At 38.1% G+C, this 23,282-nt stretch overlaps 1 protein-coding gene across 2 annotated transcripts in view; it reads right to left on the bottom strand.

Annotated features, from left to right (window-relative positions):
- Nucleotides 1-729: 729 nt before the first annotated feature.
- The window catches only part of VSTM2A (V-set and transmembrane domain containing 2A), a 24,559-nt gene continuing 2,006 nt past the window's right edge, over nt 730-23,282 (bottom strand). Inside the window, exons 2-5 of one of the 2 annotated variants that reach the window (XM_010008352.1) lie at nt 21,615-21,781; nt 20,651-20,701; nt 17,059-17,395; nt 730-1,177 (exon numbers count right to left, since the gene is read on the bottom strand). In XM_010008352.1, the coding sequence (XP_010006654.1) occupies nt 1,089-1,177; nt 17,059-17,395; nt 20,651-20,701; nt 21,615-21,781 (644 nt within the window). In that variant the 3' untranslated portion in view covers nt 730-1,088. Of the gene's footprint in view, nt 1,300-17,058; nt 17,396-20,650; nt 20,702-21,614; nt 21,782-23,282 lie in introns of both variants that reach the window. The other variant, XM_010008353.1, reaches the window with a different exon arrangement.

Below are 23,282 nucleotides of genomic sequence, written 5' to 3'. Positions count from 1 at the left end.
TTAAAAGAGCTTTCAGCATTTGAACTCCAACACAACATACACAAAACTAAAGTAATTCATTGTCTAGAGACCATAACAAATTTTAATGTGCATTTACAGAGTAAACAGAAGGCTGAAAGGGGTCAAACCGGTGGAAGTGAAAGTATGTATTACAAAATCCACACAATACTGAATTACAAACTAAGAAGTGATGTTTTGTCAAAAAGGAAATCAAGATGTCTATTGGTGGCACGACATATAGATAATACTAAAAACTGGCTTGCGTGAGGACCAAAGTATGTCTACTCTGAAGTTATATCACACAGACTGTAAGCAATTTACAGAATTTAAGTTAGTTTTGCATATACAGGAGTTGCAAAATTAGAGAAAACACACTGAAATATAGAACACACACCAAAAAAAGGGATGTGTATATATAAACCTCCACGCAATCATCAGGGGTTGGCCTAAGTCAGTAGTTGCCACCATCGAGAAACAAATTTAAAAAAAGACAGGAAAAAAACAACCCACAGGGGAATAATAATAATCATGAACCCATATAACTCAAAGGAAAGATATCATTTGTCCTAATTTGTTTTCCAGAAACAACGTCCTGTAGTCTGCTTATCTGCTTTTTGGAATTTCTTTTCTCCTCCCTATTTCTCATGCAAAAAATCCCCCCAAAGCCCCCCAAAAACAGGCTTTTTGATAAAGCTTCTGGGGAGTTTTATTTGGGTTGACACTACAGTACTATTTTTTGTTTCATTATCTGGCCTCTGCTTCCAAGCTGGAACAATCCTTTCAGTGAAGGAAACCAAATGTCATCCATGTTTAATTCTGTAATACTGATGACCAACCCCTGAGAAGTCAAGGATGAGGCTTCTCCTTGCCGAAAGAAAAGGAAACTAGGTCTTGCGGTTCCAAAATGTTTGATTACATCACACCAGTTCTGTTCAAATAAAAGATCAGTGGTATGCCAAAGAAAATAAGATATATCAAGAAAAAAATGTGATATCCTCTTCTTTTAATTCTATTTATTTTTAATTTTTTATTTATTTATTTAGTATTTTTGTTGTACTTCCTGAAGAAGGTGCTCCTTGTGTAGAGATTTAGAGTACATTGGGTGCAGAGTGGTGGTTGGAGGTTAGGGTCAACTTTGCTGTCCGCTCCGTGGATTTTACAGGCGATTTGCTCTTTGCTTTAAGAAGAGAAAGTGATATTGGAAAAAGTCAGCACTTTTAGATTAAAGCAAAGCACCCTTCACAAAGCCACAAACAAGAAGCAGGACAGAAAGTCCATGGCTTGTAGCTATCCTCGCACCTGCGGAAGAAGTTATAAGATATTCGCTCATCTTGCAGATTTCCAATGCTCCTTATAAGGCTGTTTTAAACACATACATTTATATATTTAATTAGCTCGCCAGGTTGGCTCTGGTGCCCATGAATGTCTTGGCATGCACTGCAAATAACAACACATACAAAGTATTTCAGTCCCAGGGAGGTTTTGCTTTGTTTCATTTTGTTTTGCTTTTGTTTCTTGTCTGTCTTTTTAAACAACGTTATCCAGTGACACCGTATACCAAAAAGAACAAACCCAAACACCTTCCACCCCAGAGTGTTCTTCACAAAATCATTTCCAGAATCACATCATTGACTGCTAATAACAAAGTTACGTAGTGGCTAAAGAGTGTTTTCCTGTAAAAAAGAGGATATAGAGGCAAAAGGCTGTGCTATTTACAAGGGGGAAACAATGCTAAAAGATTTGGAGTGGGGTTTTTTTTAGAAATTATATTTTCCCTTTTTTTTTTTTTTTTTTTTTGAAAAAAGCTATTAAAACAATTGTACATATCATTGTTCTTAAAAACATGAATTTATATTTTAAGTATGTTATCAGAATAAAAAAAATATTCAGAACTAGACTAAACTGAAGTGCTTGCACACCAAGAACATGAGTATTTACATGTCTTATGTAGCAAGTTTCAGGACTTGATAACTCACTATATCATAAATAATTACACTCAGAATTTGAAACTTATTATTTGAGGTGAAAACCATAAATTTAATTCAGTGACACTATAAAAAATGTTCCGATAATAACAGGCTAATGCAAGATTAATAGATTTTATGTCTGTGTTTTATATTTGAAAAGGATGAATGTTATTGATGGTTACAGGCATCAGTTCTATAACATTGTAATCATGCTATAAATAGTCCATAATACTGGACTTTTAATAACTGATTATTTTTTTAAAAATCTGTTAGTCATGTATAAGCTATTTTTTAAAAGAATTTAATATTAAAATGAATGCTGGATTCCATTTCAGCCCCAAAAGGCATATTTATCTTCTAATCAAGAATATAAACAACAAAACCAAAAAGAACTCAAGGCAAACACTTATTTTTAAGTTTTCAGACTTTTATCAGCAAAATGTTTCTCTGCATCTGCTAACTACATTTGTATGTGTAGCAAGAAGCATTTCTGTTCCTGTATTTAGGAGATTTTTCCCTTCAAAACCAGGAATTAAACTAAATCCCCGATCTCTAAACACTACTGCCTTCTGTAAACACCTGGTGTAAGACATTGCATACACCGTAGTTGCCGTAAAAGACTTAGTCCTCTGTCACACACACAAGAGCTTCTAAGTCACAGGGATATTTCAATTACCCATGTGTGAAATTAATTTCTAAATGAATACTAACTTTTAAACAGAAACATTTCTCAAAGACTTTATTAATATTTTCAAAGAAATTCAAGAGGAACTCTGAGCATAGTTCCTATTGAACATAGACAGGAGTGGGAAGCCTATTTTTCTCTTGCCCATCTGAAAATGCCAGCCTACCTGTACTACACTGCAATAGTTTGCTGGCTTCTCAAAACACTTGTTCTGTATTAGAAACAAGCAAACACACAAGCAAATTTGTTGCAGCATCTTCTGTGGGTTATTCTCATCCAGGCAGTATTTACAAGCTTGCGCCCAAGGGTCGAGTTCAATTTCTGGCTTTTGTTTTATTGCAGTATGGCAGGGTGTAAACATTTTTCATTTGACAGATTTTTTATAAAGGCTATTCATTCCCTAACCAGATTAGTTGAACTGAGTTAGAACCTTTGCCAGTATTAGATCATTTCATGATGTACGGAATTATTTTTACTCATTTTATTCCCTTTTGTTTTATTATTTTTTTGATTCGACTACAGAAATACACTGCTCAAGACAATTCTAAGGAGGTCGTTGGAGATACATTTCCTCTGCACAAAATAAGTACAATGAAAGTGAGGATAAATATTCAGGAGAGTCTTACAGATATTTTTTAAGAGCTTTGTTAATTAATGGCATTAAAATTTGAGAATTTGAAAGCTGCAATGTGTGGAAGAAAAAGTATGACACCAAATAGATTTGACAAACTACTTAACAGTGGAAAAGGCAGCATCGTAATATTTGCAGGCAAAGCATTCCTTGATTTTTGTTTTGTTTTGATTTTTTTCCACAACAATCTAGATAACCAAGTTAGGGGTCATACACTGCATACATATAATTACATTTTTTATTTATAATGTTCAGTCTCTGTATAAACCTCATGCCAATTCCTATCACATGTTCTACCTGCATGTCCTGTAAACAGCAGGTTTGTTTTTCTTTATTTTTCAAGTGATTTAGGTTAGTGTGTATGCAGTGAGCACAAGCTAAAACAATATTAAATACATGAGAAAAAAAAAAAAATAGGGGAAATACAACTAAAACAATTTCAGCTTCTAGGTGATGAAAGAGGTTGTTTGGAATGTTAGAAATCACTGTCATAAACAGTGTCCCCTGCTTGGCTTCAGGAAATAATTAGTATATCCTAATGTCATATCAGGTTTCTTAACTGGCTTAATAGTTTCCAGAACACTGTCTAACCCAAACTGATACATTTTCAGTAACAGGTAACTCCCACTAAAATTGACTTGCAATATACCGTGACATATGTCTATTGGGTGCACTCGTACATTTTCAGTAATAACTTATGAAATACAATTGGAGTTTAAATACACTCAAGTTGGTTTTCTGGGTTTTGCTTGTTTGTTTTGTTTGGTGTTTTTTGTTTGTTTGTTTTTTTCTTGGAGACATGTAAAAGAACTATATTTGTTCTTTCATCAACCTAAATATTTATTGAGATTTTGGAAGAGTGAAAGCTGCAAATGTAGAATAACTTGCAAAACTGAAAGCAGTCTTTTAAATTATTTTTTTTCTTTCTCTGTTCTGTCATATTTGCATATATTTTGACTATGAATCTAAAAGTTATAGGATGTTTAAATTGGAGGTTTATTTTCCCTACTTTTAGATTATGTCAGAGGTGAAGTTCAGGTTAGAATCCAAATGTCTGGAAAATACAGAGTATCCAAATCAAAGTTTCCATGCAGATGTGTTTTGGGTGTACATTTCTGTCCTGGACTTAAATAGTATAGCTGGAAATGTAAGTGCAATAATATAAGTAAAACCTGTTGATGTAGATTTGCTAAATTGCTTACTCATTTTCATGCCCTTTTTATCATTATTTTCTAATTAACTTAATGAAAGTTAAAAGAAATTTTATTGCAGGTCAAGAATGTTGGGCGAAGTTGGGCTACATGTGTGTTACCCTCAAAGACAGTAAACTTGAAGAAGAATGGTAGTATGTACACATATATTATTTCTGCCTTATTAGTTAGATTCTACTTGATCTGAGTGAGGGATTCTCATGTTTTGAGTTATCAGCCACTGGGATCCAGTTAAATTCTTCCTGTGAGATATAAATATCTGTGTTATCTTTTTTTTCCTCCCACTGACATACATCCAGAAGAGCCGATTTCCATTAAATATTTAGTATTCTGTAAACAAATGTTGTATTACCAAAGGCATGTTACCATGATTTAAGTTTCTGTGCAACAGCATGAAAGAGTAGTTCATGCCATTAAAGCCTTGTCTACTCTGAACTCTATACCCATCAGAGCTTCTGAAATATAAATTCTTACAGTTATGCGTACAATGAGTCGTATATCTTCATATAAATAACAGAATGAACCTGTGACTTCATCAGCACTGCTTTAATATTTTACTAAACATATATGTTTAGTGAGGTTCTCCTTGAGTTTTCTTTAGTTAGTAAGCCATTGATCACCAGGGAGGACTAATACCTCAGTAGAGTCCTAGTTTTGTGCTGACCACTACAGGAGAAGTACATTCAGACACAAAACATGTCCATCCTGTGTTCTCTGTATGCATTACATGATGACAAAATATCTCTGCATATATAGGAGGGATTTCTGTTAATATTGTGCTGAACAGGAGTTAAGTTTGTTGTACTACTGGCTTCTGAAATCAAAGAGGTGTTGAAACCTTGACAGTTTCATTTTTTCAGCCATTTGAACTTATATTTTCCATCTTTAATTGTCTGGTTTGCCGTTTTGCAATACTTGGCTTTGTCGTACTAGTGCTAGATTTGAAATAGCCTTCTTGTCAAATCTGGTTGAACCACATGAAATCATAATTTTGCATTATTTCTGTTTAAGTAAGTAAAAGTTCATGAAATACCTGCCTTTGTTTTACTGCGGGTATTAATGAACCATAAGATTTGCTGGCAGACATTTTCAGTTTTACACCCATAATGATAGATGAAATCAAGTATGTTTGATTTTATTTGAAATTTTATTAGAATATGTCTCACACAGGTTTTAAATAAATATATTCTTCCTCTCTGGCCTATCAATTGCTATTGTTTCTATTCCTCTGAACTGCAGATATCACAGCTAAATATAGCTCTCCTATACTGCTGGAATATATATCCACACTTAGGAAGAAAATTTCCCTTTCACAAGCATAAGATGTCCCTTCCTCATTTGAACCTTAGGGTTCTATAATCTGTAGTTGATTTTGGGGAATTCATCATACATGCGAGAATAAAAGTTCTGAATTTCTGATATTATTTTATTTTTATTTTGTCTGAGTTTATTTATATTTATTTATTTATTTATTTATTAGGGGTTTGGTTTTGTTTTTGTTTTTGAAGAAAAGTACTGCTTCTAAACGGATGGAAATTTAGAATAGGCCATGTATTGAATTTCCCTGAAGTCTACTTAGAGTTTTTGTCCAGTGTGCAGCTCTGTTCATCTGTTATGTGTTTGTTTTCTGCCAGTAATGCCCAGAAGACCAGGTGAGGAAGAGGGAGGGGATCCTAGATGGAGGGTCATTCCCTAACTTTCACCAGGTAAAATGCCCAGGCAAACAAAGGTGTTCAGTTCTGCCATGGGGCAAAAGAAGTGTCAACTTTCCAACACTAAGTAGAGGAGAGAATTCCACCAGTGGTTTGAGCCACAGGAACTCCTGGAGCTGTTTCTGGGCTAAGACAGGTCACAGTCTTTAACTTGCTGCCACCTACACCTAAAGCCACATTCTAAAGCAAACTTGAAATGGAAATACTTGGGAGAGGAAGAATCTGAGGAGACATGGCTTCAGGCAAGGGTCCAGAACAAGCCATAGTAAATCTATAAAAGGACAACAGATAGCAGTATGAAGGGAGACAGAAAGGAGAGTGGGACTGTGAATGAGTTCTTCAATTTCACAATGCCATGATGGACAAAAGTAGAATTACAGGTACACTGGTGGAAACAAACATGGGATTTTACATTCAGGCTGCTGCCTACATGATCTTTTACATCAACCCATACTTAGGGAAATATTTAAATCTTCTTCTTCCTCTGCAACATATGTGAGAGTCATGCTTTCCTTTTAATTCTTCAAAAAGTCCCCTTATTCATCTCTCATTCTTTAACCCCTGGACTAGAACCAGACTTCCTTATTGGGCCACCACGCAGTATGAAGAAGCTAAAAGTGTCTCAAATGTCATTCTAAAATATGCAAATGAGATCATCAAAATTATCTGACTCTGTTGTCCTTTTACCTTGAACAGGCAAGAAGGAGGACTGAGATCACTAAACTTAAGACTGAAATGGGAAGTTCATCAACATTTATGGACTTTCAGACTCTCCTGATGGAAACAGCCAAAATTGCTTCTGAATTCAAACAGTTTTTCAGAGATTAACTGGATAGTGTAGTTGGCTTAGTTCACCTCTAGTGCAATTTTTGCTGTATCCTATGCCCTTTACTCTGTAATTTACAAGTTCCCTACTCATCAGTGCATTTCCTAGTGTTTTCATATGTAGCTTTGTTTAAATTGTGCTAATTAGTACAGGAATACACAATATTTTACATACTGGCATCATTTGGAAATCCTTACACAGTTTTGCATCAGCTTCATGAGCGTAATTCTTTTCTGTAGCAGTGATCCGAAGTTTTGTACAAATACTTATTCTTTTTGGAAAATTATTTAGTCCATTTTTGTCTGAAAGTGAGCCTAGCTATCTGGACAGACTATCCTATCAAAAATTCAGCTTCTGAAATTTTAGGTTGTCTAGCATTTTCATGTGATACTCTCAGAAATAAGTAATAATAAAGCAGCAGTAAGTTAGATACCAATTCGGTGAAATGAAGGGTAGATATATTATCTCTGCAGGTGATTTGTGGGGTACAGTTCAAACTTGTTTTTGACCTAAGGCACACACCTCTCGGCTTTAGATATACCCAGACACATATTTCACATTCTAGCAGCCTAAAACTTTTTTGTGCTCAGCTACCTCAAATTTCATGTGTTCAGTCAAGGCCATAGTGAGTTCTTGATGTTTCTGAATTATTGTACAACAATGACTGTACAACAATTACTGCTTCCATCGTTATATGTTTACTACTGTGGAAGATTTCTTCTCTTGATACTCAAACTTCCCTGACTGACTTCCATTTCTTTGGAGAATGACATCCTGCCTACCTGGGGCTCTCATGTATAAATGTTTGGGCATCAGCCATTTGTAGCAGATATCCTAATTCTCTTCTTTCTTTTAGCTGATGTTTGAGCCTGCAGATTTTTAAAGTGGTTTTTTTGGGTTTTGTTTTTTCTCTTTACATTGAATATCTCTTCCCATGTATAAGTAATGCACTGACTTCAGCTATTTCTATTTCAGTGAGAGAGTACCTTTTGGGAAAAGAGTTGCTAAGAGAGGTATTTGCAAATAGTCTGTGAAACATCAATGTTGGCTATTTAAATAAATCTAGTGTGAGATGCAGTCCAATATCCAGTGTTAACTGCAACAGTTAAAAGCTGAGGGGGATTGGGGCAAGCTCAAGCAAATGCAGGCTTCAAATTGGTTAATTGATATTGTTTGAGAACTACTGGAAACATGTTTTGTAACTGCCATTATCCGCACTGGGCATCGTTCTCTTTCATCCTATCCCTGAAAAACATGTATTTAAAATGTCTTAGGCTTTTTTTTTAATGTGTGACAGAAAAATACATAAACCTCAGCATTTCTGTTTGTCTATATGATGAAATGCCTGATTCCAAAACAAATGCAGGTTTTTTATTACTGTCCTGTGGTAACCTATCCTCATCTATTTACTTGCATATAGTCATGCCTTATCATGAATGAAGGTGGGAACTCTCACCATTACTCTTGTGTCTTGTGGTAGTAACCAGCTTCTGCTGTTGTAACTACACATGGCTCCAGCACACACTGCTCGTTATTTTTATAAAATACATAAATGTGTGTATATTTTATCTATGCCACATTGTAATGAAACTGTTAACAGAGCGATTTTTAAAAAATACCATAAAGTTGCAACAAGAGATTTCTTTGAAGAAAAATAGAATTGAACTAATCTTTTTCCTCCTGTGCTTTTTGCATCCTGTTCATCCTTTCACCTATCTGAAAAAAAAAACCTTAAGTGGGATGATATTTAATATTACCCTATCATTTTCAACAGCACTGTCATACCAAGAAAAACATATACAAAGAGGGTTATTAGAACATAGAAGGAAAATTATCATTTTTGGTAAATATTTCAGCATGAGATATTCAATCCCTTTTCTTGCTTTTCACATCTGACACTGCTTAGGCTTATGTTTGACATACAGTCAACCTCTTCTCAGTCTATTTATATCATTTAAGTAAGAGCTATTTTCATGGAAGCCAGCTAAGCTCCTATTTATCTGTACTCATCTCAGTGGATGAGTCTGTTTTCTTCTGTGTGATTCCTAGATGGTAAGTGTTTTGAGGCAGGGACCATTCTTCTGATCCTTTGTTTGCCTGGTGGATAATGCAGTTGTTATAGAGATTAGAACAATGCCTCTGACTAACAGAACTGTACCTCTGTCTAAGAGCCATGACTTACAAGCTCTTAATGGTTTCAGCTGGAGCAGTTTAAGATGATAGTGCCTTCATCTCTCTACCTCCCCCTCTTATGGAAATTAAACCCTCAATAGTAGGAGTGATACAAGCAATCCCCATGCCATATCTTAATCTATCTCAATTTAATAACCCAATATTTTAGTTTATCAGCTGTCATAGAGGCTTAATTTAATGCTCAACACCAAACTGGGAAACCTGAGGAGCAGGCACATATTTCCTTCTCCCATTCAGGTTTGGGGCAATAAATTCTAACAGGGGCAAGAGAGAGACTTTGGGTGGCAACTTGCCACGTGGTAAGAGCTAAATCAGAGTTCACAAGTCAAAGCCTTCACCTTTGCTATTACTCTGATAGAAATAAAAAAAAATATTATAACATTATCACCCCTACAACCACAGTGCACTAGTTAAAAAATGGTGGATTGTCAGAACGAAGCTTGAGGTATTTCAGCTGAATCCTGTACTAATTCTGACTCCTTCACATTCTATATTGTTTGATTTTTCTACTTTTATTTCTGATTTTTTTTTTACCATTCTTGTTACAGTTCTGAGATGTGGGGTCAATCATAATAATGAAATGTTATTCAATGTTTTTCCAGGTTTGTTCAGGTATAAGATGGTTGCTGATCAGTACATACTGTATGCATGTGAATAATTCAACAGAGTACAACACTGGTAATCAAACCTGTTAGTTTGGCAGAGTCTCAGGCAGATGCTATGTTGCCATAGTCCCGAAGTATTATCCTATTAAAGGGCTCTGCACCATCTTAATGCCTAGCTCTTTGTGAGACCTACTGCTAGCTCTTAGCTTCATAATTGATTTGAATGGAATTGAATTATTGCTCCTAGACAATACATCTTTTATCTCTTTTTTTGTTTTGGTTTGGTTTGTTATTTTTTTTCAGCTGCACCGAATGAACTGGGAATGGAGACACTACCTTCTGTAGACATACAAAAATCACTTTTATAGCCATTATGGCCCTATGTGTGTGATTGGGTGGCCAAAAGCCTCAGTCACTGTCACAGGGAACAGCAGCAGCTGCAGGAATAACAGCAGTAGAAATAGAACTGGAAGCAGAAGTAGCATCTAGATTTGCTATCTGTATTTTTGTTGCTGTTGGTGAACACACAGATCATATGGATCAAGCTGGCTGTGGGAATGCTGGCTGTGGCAGTTAACTTTCACATTTTTAATCGTCTCATCACATTAGGCAGCTTTGTTCCAATAGATCAGCATTAGTTGGTGGGTGGGGAAACAAACTTCCGTGAGATGGGTCAATCTGGAACACCCACACTCAGACAGGGTAGCAACTTGCACTGCTGAGAAGTATGATGGCAGCTTCTTCACAATAAGGAAAAATGAGGGGCTTGGGATAGTCTTCACTTCTCAAGGCCAGCATAACAGTCATCAGCTGCTCTTCAAATAAGATCTGGCTTTATCATCAGCAAAGCAACATTAACTGATCATTACTGTAGCTGTAAAGAAGGTTATGTGCCTGGAAAATCTTTGAAGTTCATTAATTAGTTAATCATATGGAAAAAACCTTGTCCAGAGAACAAGAAAATACTAGGAGAGTTGAAAAAAAAAAATGATCAAGGTTAAAGAAAAAGCACACAAAAAGTGTAAAGCAACAAAACCCACCATAAAGAATGCCCCCTCCTCCTGAATCTGAATGAGCTGAAAATAGCAGTTTTCTGGTATTTTCCTTCGCTTCATTCTGCTTCCAGACAGCTTCACTGTCCTAAACTTCTTCAGCTGGTACAAGCTGAGTAAAGCTTAGATTATTCTTGTAACTCACTCTCACTTCATGAGTAGAAGAAAATTAATCTTCATCCTCATGCTTGAGCCACATTTTTTTTCAATTTTAAATGAAAGCCATTATTTTGGCCTCAGCAGAGTTGTATCCATTCCAACCAGCAGATAATTCTATAAATTCTTTTTAAGTGATACAAAGGATTTTCATAGTAAAGTAGGGCACCACAGACGAAAAACTTTCTGCTTCTTGTCTGAAACAAGCAAAAATGTTCTCTGCTTTGCTGTATATGTGTCAAGTAGCAGATGAGTTGTGTTCTGAAGCAAGGAAATCCCATCAGTTATTTCAAGAGCAGGGCCTGTCACATATGCTGCAATCTCTGATGACCTAGTGCAAGCTGCCTGTTGTGTGGCAATGAAAAGCAATTTGAGTGAGCTGACAAGCAACTAATAAACAGCTTTTTTCTGCCTCTGTTTTCCTTTTTTTCCTTTATTTTCTTCTCTATATTTACTGTTTGGCCCATCTGCAATCTTTCCAGTGGTTAATTACCAAAGAGTTATGTAGTCAGGCATGTAGAACAGAATTAGTGTAATTCTGACACCCAGGGAACTCCTGTAGGATCCCCTACCCAATCTTTATATTTTTGTTCTATTCTAAATGTGAGGTGAGTCTAAAAGGTTTATTTTTAAATACCTAGAAGAAAAGATGTGATTAAGAGCATACATAGCAATGGCACATGAACAGTGAAATATATTGGTAAGGTTACTAGAAGTAAAGGGAAGATCTCAGTATATTTGTGTATAGATAAACAACAATGTAGATGGAGAAAGGGCAAAATGAGTTTCTTAAACTTTGTGCATTTAGTTCCTGTGGTGTCACCATCAGTGTTTCTGTATTAGCTTCATAGAAGGCAAATAGTTGGTGCAGCATCCAAAAACAGTTTTCCATGTTTTCATGTATGTAACCTGGATGGTACCTGAAAAAGTAACTGCTCAAGAGTAGTTCAGGCTCTGTGTGAATACTGAAAGTAGAAATCTGCCATGGAGCCCCCCTTCCTTTAGCAAGATGTTTCTAATCTGCCATTACTTTCTCAAATTTTCTCTTACCCCTGCTTGTGATCAGCTAAGTATTTAACATTTCTCTCCAAATACCCACTCTTTTACAAAAATATAAGCTACAGTTTAGATATTGTATGTTTAAGGACAGAATCCATGATTACCTCAACAAATCTAAGATAACCATGATTTTCTTCTATGACTCAAGATAAAATTATAACTCTGATTTCAGATATGATATATTTGAAATTAAGCATATCCAGTTCTCAATCTATCATGAGCATGTGGGATTGAACAGCTGTTAAAACTTGTAGAAATGAAAATGAACACATTGGTTGGTAAGTGCTTTCTTTTCTTAGTTCCTGAAATTCTGTTTTTTTTAAGAGGAAAAGAAATGAGTAGAAAGTTGACAGTGGTGTAGTACCAGCAATTGCCAATGGCAATGGGGCATCATTACAAATTCTTTTCCATTATTTCAGAGAAGTTAAAAAAAAAATAAATATGGAGTGATTTCATTTCAGGAAGGAAGAACCAAAGTGAAGATCAATGTAAAAACAGAGAATGTAGCATATACAGGAGTAAAATTGAATAGTACTTGCATCATCCTTTTGCAGAAATTTTTGACAATTGTTGAATAAGGTTCAGAACTAAACTCTCATTTGCCTTTTGCTTTAATGTAGTCTTAAGGAAACAAAGACTTTAATTTCTGCTGTACAACAATCACAGTAATGGTTAATGCATCCTAATCTTATGGGTACTGACTTTCTAAACCAGTGGCTGCAAAAGCCAGTCTTTCTCTTAGTGAAGAAAGCATTTATGTTGACTGTGCCATGGTGGAGGCTACAGCACACTTTTTGTCCCTTCACTTTAAGAAGCAATGTAACATAAAAGAAAACAAAACAAAACAAGAAAGTTGTTTTATATGCCAGAATATTAAAATCGGGCATAAATTTTGTGCTTTCAATAGGTGGATAATATAAGATTCCTGGATTCTGTAGATAAAAATGGAGACTGGAAGGAATGTCAGCAGTTTATCAGTACCAACAGACTAAAGAAATATGTTTTCATCTTCTTTTGCATTCATGCCTGATGATCAGCCTCTCAGTGTGATTTATGATGCCAAGAATCCGGGTCATTCTGTCTTAGTTAAGTACCACCTTCTCCTTTGTGCTCCTATTCAAATCACTCACTGCAATATCATCAAAATGGTTTAGACATGCAGCTAGGTAGTTAGTTGAATTTGTTATTTCAGGAAAGAACAAGAAGTTACTAGATGTGTGCAGAGTCTTTATGTAAGCAGTCATAAAATGGACCCAACATCACTTCTTCTTTTAGCTATGCCCTCTTGAGTCCTCTGAGCCTGGTCTTCTTGCTTCTGAAAAGCAACTAGTGGCTTTGAGTGCCTTAACAGAGCACTGGCAGAAAAGGAAGAATTTTGGGCATATACACATTCACGGCACATCAAATTCTGCAGCCCTTTGTGTTGTAATAAATATCGAGTCACTTGAATGCAGGTAGAAGAATTTGTCTAGTTTTATATCCATTAAACAGTGAGACTTGGTGCAGCCTGTAGGTTATTTAGCTTCCTTTTACCTGAATTAAGCTCTTGGACCTGGTTTAATTACAACACTGCTTAAAGTTACAAGGCCCAGTGATACCTCTGTACTTTTCTCTTTGGACTAAGATACATTGTTACAAAGTATGCAGAAAAAAATGTGTCTGTCACTCTATCTACATTGGACATTTTCTGGACATACCCAGATTAGCCTGTCATATTATTGTTAGGCTGTGATGGCATACTTCATTTGCTGCAGCCCATGAATATGAAACGAAAGGGTCAAGCTGTATTAGTGCCGACTTTTGTCTTCCTGACTTTTTTTGACTTTGAGGTAGATGTTTAGTGCTTTTCAGTATATTATCTGAAGATTGCCTGTGGGAGATGTTCTCTTTAGCTCTTTCTTCCTATATTGAATCTTCATTACACTAACAATAACAAACATATTTTTACACTCACATAACATTATTCAGAGCAGTGTAAAATGCTGAATGGGCCTTGTATCACTTCCATTTCTCAGCCCTGGCTATATAGATCCCTCATAGTTATAACAGAAACTCTCACTATTGAGTTAAAGAGAAGAATGACAAAAGTATCTGTTCAGTTAAGAAATGCTGATATTTTAAAATGGCAGTGACTGCTTTTCTATAGCAACCTACTAAATATCTATTGTTAAGAAATAAATTAAATTCTGTAGTGTGCTTCAGGATAGAAGGAGTTAAGTAGAGTGCTATCTACCTTTCAAAAAAAATGTTGTGGAAAAAATATTAATCAGAGTCAATCTTTCTTATATTAGTTACTGAGCTCTTAAAAAATAGCTGTATGCAGATTTCCCAATAATTTTGCAGTGTCATGTTTCCCTCTTGCTGTAAATGTATTTCACAACAGTCTGTGAGCATGACAGTAAAATTTCTTTCTTGCCAGTAACTATACACTGGCTCTCTAATATTGGATAAAATTTGATACAATTACCTATGGTTAACAGAACTTCTCTCTTCAAATAGTAATGAAGTCGATGTACCACTCAGTATGAACAAATTAATCAAAATCATCCCCATGTCTTTCAAATACAAAAGTGGTTAATAACAATAAATTTGTATTCAACCACATTTCAGTGCTCTAGGCTGGATATACATTGCTTACATGTAATTTAACCACACAGCAGTCTTGTGCATGCATACGGAGTTGGCATGATTTTTAAGAAGGCTAGATTTTTTCATCTGACAGTATGAGATTGTGTTGATTTGGTATCATAAAAAGACTATCGCTATCTATGACACCTCCTTTCTGCTTTTCTGAGGTCTCACAACTGATGTCTCCCTTTCTTCATCTGAAGTTGCTCCTCAACGTTGCACAGAGCTCAAAGCTCTTCTTCCTTGTGCTCACATGGGTATTTTTATTGATAGAGAGTGAGTGTAAAAGGGAAAATAGAATCATACCAGAGCTGGAAAATCAGGCCCAGATTTTCACAAGTAAATAAAAGTAAATATGGTTTCTCAGGAGTTAACTGCTGTTCATCAAACTTTCACCAGTAATTACTCTGTAGCAAGTGACTGTTAAATTGAAATTAAGCCTAACGGATTCTTAGTACACTGTTTGTTGCTCCAATAAATGAGTTTCATGTCTGATGCATACAGCATTAATCTGTGCTTCATCATTAAAAAAAACAAAACGACTTCATAAAATGGGTTATATTTTAATCTGTTTAATTTTTAAGTTTTTTATTATTTGGATTGTCTATACTTGATCTGAGTAATCTTTACTCAAAGAAAAAAATAAAGATTAAGTTATTCTATTTTTTTTTGGGGGGGGTTGGGTAGTTGGGGATTTTTATTTGGTTCGTTTGTTTATTTCTGTGCTTTTACCTTTGGTTTTTTTATAGGGACCTTCCATGTTATAACCAACTAGCTCTCAAATAACAAATGTCCAGTAATCAGGCACTAAAGATGGACTGAAGACAAAAACATTACAGATTCAATTACATATCTAAAGATATTTAGTGGATTAGTTGTGTGCACGTGTTGGCTGCAAAGCAGTGTAGTCTTTAGCTACATTCTTCGTAAATTTGTGACTACTACATTAATTTAACATAGAACGGAACAGAAACCAGCATTTTCACTTTATGGTCAAATCTGCTACTTTGAAATCTGTGAGTACAGTGGAAAATAGGCAATATATAAATTTATCCGAAAGGAAAGCTAAGGTGAAATTATGAATTTAATTCAACTGAATTCTTTTTTTTTTCCTAATAACTTTCAGGTTTTCTGGAAGTGCTAAAAAATGAAAGTGGCTTCACTTCAGAGATAGAGAACTGAAGGTAACTTTTAAATACATTTTCAAAAAACATACAGAGAGGTAAAATTGTTGTAGTACGTGCATCATCTTTTCTAACAGCAATAAGAATACTCATATGAATAATCATATTTTTACCACCTGTAATTAAATTTGCTTATCAAAATGTTTTCCTAATAATATGCCTGTAAGATGAAAGCAATTTCACAATAGATATGCTGTGGAATTTCCTGAATTCCCAGTTTTGATTTTGATGGCATGGCATTTGCTAGGAGAAAAATGATGCATCAGAATGTACTAGGTTAGCTTCCATTATAAATATTTAAGCTAGATTGTTACCTCTTGCCTTACACTGGGCCCTCAGTGTGAACAGAAGTAACCCAGAAACCCTTAAACTTGCAAAGTTTGTTTTCCAGAGAATTTTTGATCAGTTAAATATGTCCAAATTTTTTATCCTGTCCATCCCTGTAGTGCCATCATGCAGTGGGCAACAGCTGCACCTCCTGTATATTCACATGTCTTTGCATAACTGTGAATTTTACAGTATCAGAGCAGAATCAGACATATTCGTTATAGGTTACTTGAACAGTGCTGTACAGAATATCCCAATCAAAATGTATAGTAGCTGTTCTAAATCTCACACATGGAGAAACCATCTGGTGTATCTAAGGTCTGTTTAGATTTTGAAGTCAAGTTCCTTATGAAGATAAGATCAATACTAAAAGCAGATTAATTTCACCAAATGTTAGAGATATGTAAGTTAGGCGACTGGTGTAACTTAGGAAGAAACACTCCTGGTGGGTGTTTTATTTAATTAATCATGCACAGCCATCTTAAAATGAGCAGAGTCATTCACTGACATGCCCCTTTGCCCACCCTCCACATGCTACAGGGAAAATCTAAGCTTCAATTAGAGAGCTAAACTTAGGTGGATAAAACCAGTAGAGGTAAAATCCATGTATAGGAATTTAAGGCTTTTTCCTTCTTCTGCCCAGAAACTTACTCTTCAGCTTTTAGGAAATAAGGAGAGAGCAGGAGGAATAGAGCCAGAAAGAAGGTGGAATATATGAGCACCACACTCCTCCTAGTCACAATTCCTGGTTACCTTGTTGACTTAGCCTCCTTTTGCATGCTGGTAAGCAATCACATGAAAGCTCAAAATGCTTTACCATACCTGATTGTGGACTTTGTTTGGGGATTTTGGCTGCTGCTTCAGGGATGGATGTGGCACGCACACGCTGATTGGCAGAGTTATGGATACTACTTGGAACAGCTGCTGAGATGTTTTTGCGAGGTTTCATGTCTTGTAACCACATTGGAGATGCCTCAAAGGCTTGCATTCGCCGAGAGTGGCTGTTAGCATTGACTTTGAGAAATGCCTGGGCCTTGTATTCCTGAAGGTCTCCATAGTTGGCATCGGTCACCCTGCACTCATACAAGCCTTCATCCTTTTTTCTTACTTTTGAAATCTGCAGCTTGTGGGAGATGTCATTCCCTTGTACTTTCACTGTCTGCAAATATGCCAGAAAAAAAACCAAAAACATCTTTTCAGGTATTATTCTTTCTCTGGGAAGACTCTACTGATGTAGAGCCTGTCCAGAGAAGTCAAGCACCAAATTGATCAGTGGTGTGATTGTGCTTACTGCAGGGAAGTTGCATCAAGAATGAGTATGATTATTTGTATCCATGAGGATGTCTGACATCTTCTTTCCAAAACTGTTTAGATCGTGTGCCCTGAAATGTTAATTGGTCTCAACCAACAAACAACCCAACAACCTGGCCTGGTTGGACAAACAACCCAAACTACCCTGTTCATTCCAATGAATTGTTTCAGATAATGAGAATTGCTAATGAGCTTTCTTACATAAACCTAATATCTGTGTACTTCATTAGTTAAACTTTTCCAGTTAGCTGGCTTTATGGAATAATTAACTTTTTTTAACTAGTTCATTAACAATTTTGTTGGAGACATTTGCCAATATTTAAACTTCTTGAATAAGAATTTATTAGATTAACTTGTAATCTTCACTACATTGAAACTGAATATTTGACATTCAGTTTGTCTCCTTCAGGCATGTCCAAACCCTTAGTACTTTCTGTACACATTTTGTGTCAGGTAGTTCCTTTTTTTCTCATTTATATAAGTTTGTACTTATTGAAAGTCACATATAATTTCTGCAGCACATACTCAAGTAGCACGTATTCAAGATAATTTTTAAAGTTGTCAGCTGAAATAAGACTCCCAATTTATTTTTAATTGCTTTTAATATCTGAGAGTAACATAGCATATTTTGGCATTGAATAATTAAAACACAGGAGTAAATTATGCATCCAGAAATGTGTGATAGGTATTAAGAGGCATTAGGAAAGGTAACACAAATTATTTTCTGTATGTTCATCACTTTAGAGAGTCTATCTTTAATTAACTGGCTATTATTCTCTATCTGGATTAATATCTGTTGCCCCACAGGAAGCCAGTTAAAAAGGATTCAGTGGTACAGAAAATTTCAGCTTTGAAGAACAACTGGACCTGGTTTACTTTCACCACTACATAAAATGGATGCAAATGGTGCTTTGTGTCCTATCAGTGACAGACAGTGAGGAAACATCAGGATGATAAATATATCATAGATCACAAAAATGGAAAACTGTTAGATTGAAACTGGGCAGGTGTTATTGTTGATTATACAACATATTGTTCCTGATAGCTTGGCATGCTGTAGTCACCAGCATTGTCAAAGCACCTATTCTGCCAGCTCAATAAATTGAAGAGCAATACTTGTGAATACATTATTGCTTTAAGGTACTGGATGGACTTTGCAGTTGGTTCTGTTGTATTCAGCACTGAATTTATACTTGGCAAACTGAGTTGGAAGTATGGATTGCATACTTTCAGGCATAACATATGCAATATTGATTACACATAATATGCTGGGTAGTTATTTAAACCATATTCAATAATAATAATATATCTCCACTGAACAGCTCACATTCAGCCAAAGGATTAAAGAAGTTTCATATGAATGGAAGGAGGATCTGTGGGTTCTATTCTGCCTTCATTTGCTCCCATGCAGTATCTGCAAAGTTAAGAGTATTGCACACAAATAATGAAAAATAGAATTTGGTTTGGGGTTTGCATTTGAAATTTAGATATTGCTGCAATCAGCATGTATGGATGCTTTCCATTTATGCCTGATTATAATTTAAAACCATTGGAAACAGTGTATTTCAAGACAGTTTAAAAACATGTTTAGTATATTTTACCATTTCTTTAAATAATTTACTAAATGCAGGTAAAAAATTTGTTCTCCTCTTCATGAAGATACTTTCCAGTAGTACTAATGGAGGCTCTATGGGTGCCTTCAATATAGGGAAAAAAAAAAAAAAAAAAGGAAGGCTACATTTGTAACAAGTGTATTTTGACTGTCAACCTAATGTTCACTTTTTTATTGCATATATAAAATTGGGATTTTTTGCAAGCTTATAAAGATGCTTTTTTTGTGAATTATTATCATACATGATGAGAGAAAGACTTTTAACTTGAAAGATGGGACAAGCTTTACATGCTTGTCACAAATCTTATGGATTACTACAAGGATTTTAAATGAGCCAATACTGATAAGGAATAAATTGGCTGCTAGCACTATGTCTAGTGGACTAGTATCCAAAGACCACGTGTCTCATTCGTAAGACAGTCTACAAATGTAACTGAAGATATGGTCCATGACACAAATCATTTATAGTGTACTCTGTGAAGTTTCATAAGAAATTTAAGTAGGGCTAGAATATGTATCATTTTGAATACAAGGCACTTAGCACTTTGACCTGATGGTTAGCTACTTACAGGCATCATAAAGCAGCAGAGATGATTCACCTCTATCTGCTGCTGTTTCAAGCTCTGCTGTTGCCTACAGCCTTGCTTATAGCCTTGGTGGCACTTGGTGACTGAAAAAGGGAAGCCCCCTTTCAGCTGTTGAGGAATATTCATGCAGCACTAAGTATCTGTGTCCGTTCACTGCAGTGAGCACCACACCATGACCCCACCATACATTCCTCGGGACCCTGAAGGAGGGGGGTCTGAGTCCAGGGCATCCTTTCCCTAGGCAAGGGTTGGCACAATGTTGCTCATAATTTTGTTGGGATAATGTTCTGGTTTAACCTCCCAATGGCAGATTGGTAACTCTGGTGTCAGAACCCAGTTTCCTAAGAGAGAGACTCAGTGGCCAAGAGTGGAGATTACTCCCAACACAGAGGTCTTGTCCCTAGACATTGGTGATTTTTTGTTTTCTCTTTCTGTCAGCAGACCCGAACCTGGGAAATCACATCTTTGCACAGCCCACTGAAGGAACATGCAGCTTCACAGCCAAATTTCAGCCTTAACATCAGCTACGGGGAGCTAACACAAGACTCAGCTGTGGCTGAGGGCACGTGGAAACACTAAATGCAAGGATGGGTGCAGGCTGTCTTTTTCACGGGCTGGAATCAGAGTCCGCCGAAGGTCTGTGCCTCGCTTGCCGATGCCTCCCCGCGCAGGGCTCCCCCGGGGGGCAGGCTGGGGGGGCACGGCCGTCCCGGCACCGCCTGGCTAACACTTCCCGCTTCAGCCGAGGCGCGGAAGGGGAGGGGATGAGCGGGCAGGGAGCAGCCCAGCCGCGTTCCGCCGTGCCAGCCCCGGGGCGGCCGTGGGCAGAGCCCGGGCTGAGCTCCGGCTGCCCAGGGACCCGCGGGGCTGGCGGGGGCTGCCCGCGCCTTGCGGAGACACTTACGCTGATCTTGGTGCCGTCGCTGTCCAGGTCCCGCTCGGGCAGCAGCTCCACCTGAGGGGAAAGCAGCGTGGGTGTCCGGCCCTCGCCCGCCAGGCTCTCCGCGGGTCCCCGCCCCTCGGCCCCCGCCGGGCCCCCCGGTGCCTCCCGCAGCCCCCGAGCGGCGCGCCGCGCCTGCCCCCTGCAGGCCGCGCCGGGCACAGCGGGCACCGGGCACCCCCGGAGCGGGGCAGCCCCGCCGCCCCACGGACCTGCCCTGCCGCCCTCCCCACCGGCGGGAGAGGCTTTTCCGGGCGACCGGAACGGAGGTGGCAGCAGAGGAGGGGAGCAGAGTCCCTGGATGGCGGTGTTAAGTGGAAGTTGCCCTCTCTGCGCTGTTGTATCATGTATTTATTTATTTGTTTGTTTGCTGCTCTGAGTCATTCTTTCCTCCCCGGCTCTCCCCCTTCCCCCACTCCATCCATCCCTCCCTCCCCCCCTCCCTCCCTCCCGGTGTGTGCCCTCCCGTGGCAGCTGCACGCGGAGATCGTGCTGCCACCAGCCTTGCTGCACCAGCTGTACATTGGAGGGCACGTGTAGGCCCCTGCCATTTGGGAAAGACAAGACTCCCTTCAAGGAGCAGTCTCTGAACAGCTGCTTTCCAAAGGGAAAATGAGAGAGAGAAATAAAGAAGAAGAAAAAAAAAAATGGGGGCTTTTGAAATCCATGTGATTTTGTGAATGTGTCCCTAAGTGTATCCTGAGAGTGACAGGCACCAAAGGCACCATCCCTTAAGGTGGGAATTTTTCTCTCCAGGTTCTTGCACTGTTATTTTGTGGTCAAAATTCAGTCCCTGGCGAGGTCCAGAACCTCCCTTCACTCCCTCCCTCTCCGCCTTCTAATTTCTGCCCTTCTCTCCCTTCCTTTCCATCCCTTCTCCTGTGGCATTCCCAGGTGGTTTGCAGACCTGATGGCAGGGGATCAGTACCTGAGTGCCTGTCACCTCAGCTGCAGCCTCTTGGTCCTCAGCTGCCCGCAGAAACCACCACTGGATTTCCAGGTACACCGAAGTGGAGCCACTTTGAAAAGCACAAGACATCTCCACATTCTGCCCTTCAGTGGCTGTGACATTTCGGGGAAACTCAGTGAATTTTGCTGCAAAACAGATACATAACATGTTGAGATCTCTTCTTAACTACTAACTGTTTATTCTCTGCTTTTTGCACTGCTTTTTTTTTTTTTTTTTTTCTTCTCTGTTTGGTGTTTTGTTTTGTTGTGGTTTGTTGTTTTTTTTTCCTTTCTTATTACTCTGTTTTCTTTTTCTCATTCCCTCTCTTTTCTGATTTTCTAGTTTCCCCACATATTAGCAACCTGGTTTCTCTCCCACCCAAGTATGCCTTTCCTCCCTAATGCACAAATCCACCTTCTATACACTCTAAGCTCTGCTAATGGAAATGCTGTAGACCCCCCTGCTCACTCCCATGGGCTAGGAAGGTTTCATGTAATTAGGTTCAAATACCCTTGAGCAGAATGCAGTATTTCACCAGACTCACTGAGGGATTTTGTGCAAGACCAGTTTGGAAGAGGGAAAAAAACCCCAGACTGATTTAATTAATTATTTATTTATTACTTATTTATTTATTTGGTAGGGCTGAGCTGGAAGTGTGTAAATTGTTAAACCTTCCACAGCTGGAGGAGCCGTTGGGCACTCTTCTGAGGTGTGGGTTATGACCACTCATTTAAATGCCCATTTCAAAGGCTTTACCTGAGTTCGTTACTCTTTCTGAGAACATCTGCTTCCATAATCAGACTGAGAAACAACACACCTTCTGTTTCTCAGTCGTGGCAGACACTTTCTAGAACTAACCTTCACCTTTTTATCCCAGCCCCTTAGCAAATAGGGTCTATGCATTTCACTAAACCACTTCTAAGGTTTAAAAACTAATCCTGATGGACGTAGTCCAGGGCTTCAGTATTTCTTTAGCTTCCTTCTCATCTTTTTGTATCATTCACTTTAAAATCATGCAACATAGTGAAATGTGATAGACAAGCGAGGCGAGCTACAGACAAATAATGTAGTAAATAAAACCTGTGTTTCAAGAAGTGGAAACTATGGAAAGACCTTGCAGTGCTGCTTTCTGTTATGTACTGTTACAGAGTGTGTTATGATACGAAAGAAATACTGCTTGCCATCTCCTCCCCTCTCATTTTTCCCAGATAACCTGGAGCCGGTGGGATTAGCAATACACTCTACCAGTGGTAATTCTTTTACCCTTATGTTTGTGCTTGGCAACAGATACTTAGAAAAGCTACTATCTTTATATTCCTTAGTGTCCCTTCTACTGCCCTCCCACCCCCACCAGTCGGTGATTGCCAGTCATCGAGCTAAACTGACAGACTGTGCATTTTGTGTATTGGGAGCTTGTAAGTTTGTGATGTTTTGTTTCTTTCCTGCTTGTTTATTCCTTCCCTCCCTTCCTGATCAGTGCGTACGAGTGGTGTGGGTCCACGGAGGGGCACTCTGCCAGCACCCTCCCCGATCGCACCGCCGGCGGGGAGCGCCGAGAGGGAACAGCGGGCAGAAAGCAGGGGAGCGGTGGCCGGGGGAGGCAGGAGGGGCCAGCGGGCGGCAGCGGGCAGGGGGGAGCGGGCAGGG

The sequence above is a fragment of the Chaetura pelagica genome, unplaced genomic scaffold, assembly GCF_000747805.2.
Source record: "Chaetura pelagica isolate M959 unplaced genomic scaffold, ChaPel_1.0 scaffold71, whole genome shotgun sequence".
Taxonomy (NCBI): Eukaryota; Metazoa; Chordata; class Aves; order Apodiformes; family Apodidae; genus Chaetura; species Chaetura pelagica.
Note: the sequence above shows the minus strand (reverse complement) of the source record. Positions and strands in the feature narration are given on the sequence as shown.